Below are 10,338 nucleotides of genomic sequence, written 5' to 3' on the forward strand. Positions count from 1 at the left end.
CCAAACTGAAGGCTGCTAAATGATTTAACCCGGAGAGATGGGTCCACACAAAGAAATGACGCGGAGATGACTTCCATAGCAACATGTGTTTTATTGTGGAGAAATGTAAAAACACCATCTGTTGAGTTCATAAACGGGTTGGAATTGTACATCGTTCTGACACGGAAATAAAATAAAAATAAAAGACGGTGACCAGTTTGCCTGCAGAAGGCTATAAAAACGTATTTGATGGAGGAAAAGACAACATATCTGAGAGCAACACACAGGACTTGGTGGATAAAAATGGGAGTAAAATGTTGCGTGAGTCCAGCGAGGCGTCGTCCTCTACAACACCTTGTACCTTCCTTTGTTTGTCGGCTGATAGGAATTCCGCTGGGAACAGAAAGAACCACGTTAACATGAGCCGTCTTTTCCTGACTGTGGAGAGGAGACAAAGAGGGGCGTACCAGTCGGATGAGCTCTTCCTTGATGAGTCGTGTGATCTCCGTCTTGGCTTTCTGCACAGCCAACTCGCTCGCGCCTGGAAGACAAAGCCACGGTGAATGAGGTCCACCAAGAGTCGAGCTGAGCAGAGAGCACTGGCATACTTTCAATAGCCAGGTAGATCTTGCGCTCTCCTTCTTTGGGCTCCTTGCCCGGCGGGAAGTAGGTTCCTCGGATGGTGATGGCGGCTTCTGAGTACTCCCCGATCCTCTGCAGAGCTTCCTTGGACGTGACCTTCCACCGGGCCGTCTGAGGGCGAGCACAGCAGCGCGCCGTCAGCAGCGTCCTTTGATATTAAAGTGGCCAAGCACGAGGTGCTTCCTAACCTGTGGGAACTCGTTGATCTCCAGCTCCTCCTCGTATCTCTTCACCGTCTCGGACTGTTCCGTCGTCTGCCGGTCGTCCTCCAGCTTCTCCACTGGTGTGTAGTTGAGCTTGGCGTTGATCTTATCGGCCAGCTGCTCTGCGATGGTCTTGGCTGAGACGGAGGGTGTCATGATGGTGCGGCCTCGCAGGACAGCGTTGGTGGCCTGCTGCATCACGTCCTGCTCAGCGACAGACAGGGGTGAGTCTACACAGACAGACATCCTCACACCTGCGAGTGTGTGAGGAACCAGTCCTGATCCCCACCTGCGCCTCGGAGCCCAGGTTCCTCTGAGCGTTGATCCTCAGCGCCATGCGTTTGGCCAACTCCAGCTTCTGGATGTTTCCAGCCGACGTGGGTCCGAGGCCTCCCAGGCCACCGGAGGACGACGACGTGCTGGAGCCCGAGCCTGAGAAGCTCGCAGCCGCACCCGGGTCCGACATGTCCTTCACTCTCTTCTTCGAGTTGAACATGCTCTCAATTTGATCTTCAATCTGTGGAGGAGATCAACGTTCAAGGTGGCGGAGCCTTTCCCACTGACCAGTTCCGGTGACTCACGTCCAGAGTCCCATCTTCGTCGTCGGAGTCCTGCAGGCCGAGAGCAGCCTTCTGCAGCTTCTTCCTCTCGTTGGCCAGCGCGTGCTCGGTCTCGTCAAACTTGAAGCCTTTCCCAGAGAAGCCGCTGCTGCTCTTGATGCTCTTCCCAGCCTGTGTCCGGAATCGCTCGCACATCAGCCACATGGCCGTCTCGGGGTGAACAACGCAAACTTCTTGCCATCTTACCGCCTTCTGCATGTCTTTGAAAGACCCCCACAGCTGCTCCAGCTCGGTCGGCACGGTAGCGCCGGACAGCTCCAAGGCCTTGATGATGTCCCCGGCGTAGCGCGCCTGGTCGTCTGTGATGAAGGTGTAGGCGTAGCCCTGAGGAGAGAGAGACGAATCGTCGGCATGAGAAAGAACATCAACGGTCGGGATGTTTGGCTCAAGCCATGCAGACCTTGTTTCCGGCTCGCCCCGTGCGCCCGGCTCTGTGGACGTAGTCCTCGTAGTGGTTGGGACAGTTGTAGTTGACCACCAGGATCAGCTGCTTCACGTCCAGTCCGCGGGCTGCCACTGAGGTGGCCACCATCAGGCGACACGCTCCGTTCTTGAAGTCGGTGATGATGCTGTCTCTGTCGTACTGGTCGATCCCTGCCGGACAGGCAGAGTAAAACCGGGGGTCATGAGAGTGCATAACACTGATAACACTGCGAGATCACTTCCATGACAGACAGTACCTCCGTGCAGAGACATGCAGGGGTACGAGGCCTTCATCAGGTCCTTCAGAAGACCGTCAGCGTGCTCCTGCTTGTCCACAAAGATGATGACCGAGCCCTTCTCCTGGTAATGTCCCAGGATCTCCAGCAGCTTCAGGAACTTCTGGTCCTCATCAATAACCAGCTGTTCCAACAGAAGATGTGCGTCAGCCTCTGCTGGACATGAAAACTGAACCCTGGTGACGTACCACATGCTGCTCCACGTCGGAGCAGACCACGCTGCGCCCTCCCACCTGGACCTCAATGGGCTTGGTCAGGATTCTCCTAGCGAGAGCTTCCATGGCTCGAGGGAAGGTCGCAGAGAACATCACCGTCTGTCGGTCCGGACGCACGTTGTCCACGATTCTCATCACCTGATGGAAATGAAGCATCAGTCAGGGCGCCACAGATGTTGAACAGGAGCAGAGACGGTTGCCAAAACGGAGTCACAGTACGAGGCAGATAAACCACCCGTGCTCAGGTTCTCACCTGCGGCTCGAAGCCCATGTCGAACATCCTGTCCGCCTCGTCCAGCACCACGTACGTGACTCTCCTCAGGTTGGTGACGCGACCTGGACACCGAGTCAAAGCATGAGACAAGTCAAAAGCAAAGCGCAGAAGACACAGAACTGGCAGGACAAAGTTAGATTAGCTACTGATGCAAATCAGGTGTGTTTCATGAGACAATAGCTTGGTGAGTGAGCTCAGGTCTTGCGTACCGTCTCCGCGGCACAGTGGACCTGTATAAGTGAGAAAACAGCCTCAAGATACAAAACAAGAGGTGGAGCTCAGGAGCACTATCTGAGTGAGCCTCTGTTCACCTACAAGGGAAACATATTAGAGATTACCTCGCATGTGTGGAAGCAAACACACAGTCAAAACCATCAAGCTAGGACCGTTCAGTGCCGTGGGAGATCAAGTCTAAGCGCCAGCAACACTCCTTACACACTGCAGAACCCTGGTCCACACTATATACATCAACCAAAACGGATGAATCTGGACGCAGCACTGGACCCACCTTCAGGCTTTTCGCTAGGATTTTGACACGGGGTGTCCAAAGCCCCGCCCCAGCCCACTCCCCTCTCAACACACCATGTCAACCACTGGCTTTACACCTGGCTTTGTAAAAGAACAAGTTGTAAACATCTATTCACGCCAGAATACCGTTTTATCAACAAAAAACAAACATCTGAGTCCAATAATGTTTAACAGAGATGAACTCAGTAGTTGTTGCCACGGTAACACTTTCAGATGCAGGAGTCTCCTGGGCGGCTGTTTCACTCTGCTGACCCTGATTCATTAAAAAAAATTTTTTTATCACGATTCTTTCCCTTACTACAAGCTTAATGTCTACAGTTTTGTTCTATCTTCTTTTATATATTTATGCCAGATAAGCAACAGTTGTATCAGATGTTTTTCATGTTTTGCAGACGCACTTCTACCTAAAAGCCTGGCCACCGTACCCACACTCGTCCTCAGCTCACACCTTTTGAGGCTTTCCAAAAAATGCTCAAATATTGCCGACAGTTAAAGTAAGCAGACCTCACTTCGGGGGGTTCAAAGTTCACACTGCGCCACAGAAAACAGAGACCAACACTCACCGCTGTTGGCTCCCAGCATGTCAATCATCCTGCCAGGTGTGCACACAATGATCTCTGCCCCTCTCTTCAGTTCAGCAATCTGCCAAGTGGCGCAGAAAGAGGGTCAACACACGAACACCTGCCGCAGGTCCTCAGAGACGCTCGCTTGACGTCGTCACTGAGGAAGCGCGACACGTGAAAGCAGGTTGGCTTTGTGTGTACCTGCTCACTGATGCCTGTGCCGCCGTAGACGCACACCACATTAAGTCCGAGAGGTTTAGAGAACTTCTTACACTCCTTGGTGATCTGCAGGGCCAGCTCACGGGTCGGTGTCATGATGACAGCTGTCAGGCGAACGCAGCAGAAGTCAGTGACCGAAACTCAGTTCCTGAGCAGCACATGGGAGCTACATACAGATGGGTCCCTCAGCGTCCTCCAGGGGTCTCTGGTCCATGATGTGTCGGAACATGGGCAGAAGGAAGGCGATCGTTTTGCCGCTGCCGGTTTTCGCGATACCGATGAGGTCCCGACCGGACATGATGGCAGGTATGGCTTGGGCCTGGATGGGTGTGGGCTTCTCATAGCTGTGCCTGAGCAGACACAAATGTGACACTGAACAATAGCCACTCCCCTACACTGCGGCTGAGGCTGAGTGAAAATGTAGAGGAAAAGATGTGATTCGGAGGATGCTCACTTCTTCAGCGCATTAAGAATCTTCATGGACACGCCGCACTGCACCCAGGTCTTGATGGGTTTGGGACAGGCCTTCCCTTTCACAGTGATGCCTTCCAGCTCCAGGCGGTACGAGTGCACGTCTGAGACACCGGAGCAGGGATATTCAGAAACCAACCATCAGCAGCCTCCAACTGAGGTTAAATCCTGTTTTAAAGTGACCTTCTGGAGTCATCCTGGCGAGCTCCGGCACCTCCACGTAGAAGTTCTTCCTGTACGGCTCATACTGGATCTTCTTGTGGTCTACAGGCTCCAGAACCTTCCTCTGTTTGGTCTGGAAGCCTGTTAAAGCAGTTTGCAGATCCACTTCTTCTTCCTCGGACGAGTACTGCAACATATCACAGACGCCGGTTAGCAGCTTGTAGTCAGTGAGAAAATGGATAATAGCATTAACGTTGCTGAACAGAGAAAGGAGCTCACCTCCATGGCGTCCTGGTCGTTTTCCATCAGCTCGCCCTTTTTCTTGTGGGTGTGGGGTCCTTTCTTAGTTTTGACCACAGTCACTACTTTGGTGATGGTGGCACCTTTCTGTTGACGACAGAACGTCAACACACTTTTAGACCCTAAACCTCTGAGAACACGACAGACTTGGACACCAACTCCACACTGACCTTGTCGCCACCTTTCACGCCTCCCATGTTGAACTTCTTCACCTCCTGTTTCACCTCCTCCATGTAGGCGTCCAGAGGATCCACCTCATCCTCATCGTTCTTCTCCACAGGAGTCTCTCCTTCCTTGTCATCATCCCCTTTGTCCTCATCTTTGACATCAGAGTCTTTCTTCTCTCCCTTCACGCCTCCATCTTCATCATCGTCATCATCGTCGTCGTCGTCGTCTGCGTCCATAGGAGTGGGACCATCCTCATCATCGTCTGAAAGAAACACTCAGCTTTAAAGTTCTGCACAAATTCCACAGCAGTCCACAACAGCAGATGATGCAACGAATCACTTGAAGCAAATCTTGTGAAGAAAGAGTCTGTCTTTTCTTTACCATCATCATCCTCCAGGCTCCACTTCTTCCCCTGCTTCATCTCCTCAATTTCTTTCTTTATATCGCCGATGTTTTCGATAGCTTTCTTCCGCTGCTCTTCCCTCCACTTCTCCACGCGCTCTTTTCTCTTCCGCATCTCCTCCTCCAGCTTGTTCTGATCAAAGTCTTGCTGCAAACACACATAACAAGTGAAGACAAATCAGTCACACACAATCTTAATGGGCATCCAAACAACGGCTTGAAAGCATTTTGGTTCTCATTACAACGTCACCTTACTTTTGTACAATGACACTTAAACTTGGAATTTAATTTAAAAAGAAACAACTTAACTTACATCCTCAACCTTTTCATCTTCTTTCTCCTCCTTGTTTTTTTTCTTTTCTGAAACTGGTTCAGGCTCCTTTTCTTTGCTTCGTGGCCTGAGGGAATATCAAAGTTAGAGTTTTAAAAGTATTAATTTGGTATTAGAGACATTATAAAATAAAAAGGGTCTAAGTACAGAGAGCTAAGCAAGTGTTGATTTCAAGAGGTCTCACTTTTCCTCTGTCCTTCTGCTCTTGCTCGGACTTCCAGAACGCGACCTTCTGGCCCGGCTCCTGCTTCCGGACCTCCTCCTGTCTCTGCTTCTGGACCTTCTCCTTTCTCTGCTTCTGGTCCGCCTTAATGTCACACAGAGAGAAAAAACAACACACTAATGAACAATGAACATCAAGAACTTGTATTTCTCCAATCGGGGAGCCACACCAGCATAAAGCAAAATTCTATAACTGAGCAGCATCACAATTGTATTGAAGACAAACTATACAATACTTTAGTTATTGAACATTTTAGCCGATTAGATTGTGTTTAAGAACGTCATATATCACTTAAAATGATTTTTCTATTACATTTTTAATTGAACAGTCTGTAGAAACAACATGTTATCATATATGTCATATAAGTAAATGGGTCGTTCTCTGTGTCTAATACGACCATTCTCCACAGCCAACGGGAACAAGAGCTGCACCAGGATCTATCATTCGCATGACGCGCACGAACAGCTGAATAAGAAGATCCTGTCGTGCAGGACCTACCTCGGTCGTTTGCGGTCTCTGGACCTCGACCTCCTGCGGTCACGGCTACGTGTTCTCTCCCTGCGGCTGCGGTCCCGATCATCTTTCTTGGAGCGTTTGTCTGGAGAGCGACTCTTGGATCGAGAGCCCGACCGCCCCCGAGACCCGGAGCGCTTCCTGTAGTGTCTGCAGAACCGGCAGCACAATGTAAGCACACATATAACTCAATTCATCAGCAAAACAAAGAACAAGTCGAAGCCCATACAAACCCCATTCATACAGTGATACGGTTTCATTCAATTCAGTATTTACACGCAAGCGTTCCGTCTGTTAGCCACAATGCTAATGTGAGTCCCGCAAGTTATCAACTCAAACTAACGAGCCACGATATTATGAGGCGATTCAAACGATGAAACACAACAGCAAACGTACCTCGACTCTCGCCCCATGTTACCGTTCAGACGAAGTGTGTCTGTTCTTCAAATTAAACGAGTTTCTTGACAATAACGACACAGCTACGATGTTTCATCATGGATGTTTGCAACTTTGAACTCGTGCGTATTGTAGCAGGATTAGCTGCGTAAAGTTACAGCGACGCGCAGTGGTCGGAGGGCGCAGCTACACTCAATTTCGACCTAATGGTATAAAAAGTTTAATCCTTTAGATCAAAATGAATCATGAACACAGCCACAGAAGACACTTCAGATATCCAAATTGTTGTTTTAAATAGGGATAAAGCATAACACAGGTCAGTATAAACCAATGTTTATTTGGTATGCACTGCTTTATGCACAAGAACTCACAATTATTACATGTAATGAACCCCAGAACCCAACAAAATGGCAGAAATTGAGGAAGAATAAAGTAAAAATAAAAGAAGATATTTTAATAAATAAGATGACATGGACTGAAAAATAATAAATTTGCAATCAGAAATACTGTACAGATGTTTAAAGTCGCATTCAATCGGATCAATCATTGAGCAGTCGATAAAACTGGAGCAAATCAAGTGACATCATCCTCCAAACACTGCGCACATCAGTCAAAACATAAAGTGTTGATCTTACTAAATTAGAAGTTTCCATGTACGTTTAAGGATAAAAATGAGGACGAAAAGTTAGAATATAGAATGCAGCAGACGCAGAAAGAGAAGTTCTAAAACCCATTAAGGCAGAGATTATTCTAGATAGCAAGCTATTGACAAGGCAAGAGTTGATGGGAAATCTCATACCCAACCCAACACTGGTGACTCATCGAAGTCCAGACAGGTCAGAGCAACACAAGGCCACCAGCTCTCAGCTCAGATGGCGTCAGATTGTGACGCGGAAACTCCGCCCAATACAGAGCGTGCGACGTTCGCTGTCGAGTTTATGACAGCCCTTTATCTTGGCAGTGTCTGTTGCTAAAGCTAACATGAACTTCCTGTTGAGTCACTCAGATGGACACCTAAGGATAAAGAAGCAAAGCTATGATCGTATGGTTGTTAAATCTGAAGTGAAATGAATCTCATGTCAGTGAAGCCTCAAGCGTCGAGTCACAAAGACTTAACTGGTCACTTGACAGCAAACCTGTAACACGTCCTGTAATTCACATCTGTAGTGTAGAAGCAGCGCCAGTGAAAAACATATGGGTTTGACCACAGCACGACACATCACATTCTCAAGACACATTTGATCCAGATCACTCCAGTCCTGCAGGAGAGGCGCCTCATGACCAGGCACCCGACGGCAGTCAGCGATGGAACACACGAGCCTGGGAGCAGGAGCGAGGTGAGAGCAGCAGCACAGGCGCCGAGTCAAGGAGTCTCTGAGCCGACTCGCAGCAGGACTTCATGCGAGATGATGAAGGTGAAGAAGTAAACGCAGAGGTCGGCAAAGACGTCGCCCATGCGTCGGTACGTGTCCATGGAGCGGTTGATGACCTCAGCAGGAATACCAGACAGGAGCAGAGCCGTGGTCAGAACTGTGGTCTGAGTTTTCTTCTCCACCTGTCGGGGGGGAGGAAGAACGACTTATGTGAAGCAGAAACACAGTTCGTTTGACAAAAGTGGGTTTTAAAAACGGAGCAAAATGGGTGGAATGGGAAGACAACCCGTGTATCGTTTACCTTTGGGAAGTACTTGGATAATCCCATAAAGGCCAGCTCCAGGGTGAGGAACGGAGCAAATATTGACTGGAATATATGGGAGGAAAAAGACATGTCAACGAGAATCACTTCAAAACGCTGAGTTGACAGAAATATTGACATAAAGTTTAGCTATAAAGTTGTAACAGACACATATCATCCGAAATGTCGCACTCAATTTTTGGACTTTCATATTTTACTCGCCACTGTTTAGCTATACTTTTGAAAACGTCCTCATGAAACAAATGCATTTAGTTCTCCATTTGAACATTTACTTATGAAAGTTCTGAATGGAATATATAACGTTTCATGTTCGATTTCTTTGAAGCCTTTATTCTTGCCGTAACAACTTAATTGTGATCTTAACCCAAAGAGCCAACCAAGGCTTTCAGGTCTTAAAAATAATAATTGCTTTTCTTAAGATTTTTGTTTATCCCTGCAAACTAAAAATGAACATTTTCCTGTGACTCTGGACTTGGTTTAGATGATTAAGATCTGTCGGAGTCCGGACGGATGGTGAGGGAGCGCTGACATTGCAGGTCACTCTGAGGTCAAGTACCCAGTTTATGGGAACAGCGAAAGCACTGGGGAGAAGCCTGATAACCGAAGCTCACTGTGTTTGCCATTCGACAGGCTCCTGTGGCTCTCAAAGTAGCTGAGAATAAAACAAACTGCTCTTATTTCTTCAAGAAAATAAAGGTTTTCTTTATGGAAAAAGCAGCATTAGACTCAGAAGCATCAACAAAAAAAGGTAAACATTGTTCTATCAAAAGTCACCAGAAAATAAAAAGTTTACTTGGCGTCATGTGAGCTCTATGGGTTGCCGAGGTTTTCCTCAGTACTCACCAGATACTTGCAGACAAACATTCGGACAAAGACAGCGAGGAGGACGCTGCACACCAGTCTGAAAACCCTGAAAGGATCAAACTCTTCCGGGTCTGACCCCCCATCCAGCGCTGGCTTCTCATTGGCCAGCTGACCACGCAGCTTCATGGCATCATCGAATCTCGACAGGTACGTCTGAAGCCCTCTGCGAGGAGATCCGCTGACGTCCTCTGCCACCCTCTCCCCTCTGGCTCTCTGTCGGAGGGGGTCGTCCAGACCCTCGGGCAGAGGCGAGTCCCTCCTCTCCGGAGTGGCAGAGCTGCTGCCGGGACCTGGTGCTTCTTGCAGGAACGGGGACGACCTCTGTGAAAGCGAAGATGATGCTGACCAGGCGTCTGTTCTGTCCAAGTCCAGGTGGAAGCGAGGTTCTGTGGGACGTCGAGAGGATCCTGCAGACAAAAGAGAACAGGGACTATTGACAGTGAACATGGCCGGAACACAAGACTGGAAACATACGGAGTTTGACTTCGCTGAGACAACAAAGATACACATTCAGCCGCTTATATCACCAATTCTAGCGCGTTAAAATTGCACCGTCATCATCACCATCAGCACCAGTAGCAGAGGAAGGAGCACGCCAACAGCACCCACCCACCCACCGTTGTTGTCTGACTCGGTCTTGGTGTAGCCCACGATTCGGTTCAGTCGGTCCTCCGAGTTCATGAGCAGCTTCCTCCTCCGGATCTCTGCACGTCTCTGTGCCGCAGACATCATCTTCTCCTCGGTGGCCTCCATGTACAGTGGGAACCCGCTCACCCGTGAATGAATGAAGAAGCAGCGCAGGTGTCTCAAAGGCCTACGAGCGTAAACAGAGCAGCGAGAACCATCTGTCG

At 49.0% G+C, this 10,338-nt stretch overlaps 2 protein-coding genes across 2 annotated transcripts; both read right to left on the reverse strand.

The window, feature by feature from the left end:
• Window positions 1-77: 77 nt before the first annotated feature.
• On the reverse strand, window positions 78-7,070 carry ddx46 (DEAD (Asp-Glu-Ala-Asp) box polypeptide 46). The gene is made up of 23 exons (XM_053846933.1): window positions 6,929-7,070; window positions 6,518-6,682; window positions 5,981-6,103; window positions 5,779-5,863; window positions 5,445-5,613; window positions 5,066-5,325; window positions 4,875-4,982; window positions 4,617-4,782; window positions 4,417-4,537; window positions 4,137-4,312; window positions 3,945-4,066; window positions 3,744-3,822; window positions 2,632-2,714; window positions 2,352-2,516; window positions 2,125-2,287; window positions 1,845-2,038; window positions 1,631-1,768; window positions 1,406-1,555; window positions 1,114-1,341; window positions 810-1,028; window positions 588-732; window positions 447-520; window positions 78-372 (listed from the first exon to the last, which is right to left on the reverse strand). Exons 1-23 carry the CDS (start codon window positions 6,943-6,945, stop codon window positions 325-327), a joined length of 3,198 nt encoding a protein of 1,065 aa, XP_053702908.1. The 5' UTR covers window positions 6,946-7,070; the 3' UTR covers window positions 78-324.
• A 209-nt stretch (window positions 7,071-7,279) lies between these two features.
• camlg (calcium modulating ligand) lies at window positions 7,280-10,328 on the reverse strand. Its single transcript, XM_053847362.1, has 4 exons — window positions 10,105-10,328; window positions 9,467-9,894; window positions 8,603-8,668; window positions 7,280-8,483 (listed from the first exon to the last, which is right to left on the reverse strand). The coding sequence occupies exons 1-4, from the start codon at window positions 10,238-10,240 to the stop codon at window positions 8,292-8,294; spliced, it is 822 nt and encodes a 273-aa protein (XP_053703337.1). The 5' UTR covers window positions 10,241-10,328; the 3' UTR covers window positions 7,280-8,291.
• Between the last annotated feature and the right edge of the window lie 10 nt (window positions 10,329-10,338).

The sequence above is a fragment of the Synchiropus splendidus genome, chromosome 17 (assembly GCF_027744825.2).
Source record: "Synchiropus splendidus isolate RoL2022-P1 chromosome 17, RoL_Sspl_1.0, whole genome shotgun sequence".
In the NCBI taxonomy this organism is placed as follows: domain Eukaryota; kingdom Metazoa; phylum Chordata; class Actinopteri; order Syngnathiformes; family Callionymidae; genus Synchiropus; species Synchiropus splendidus.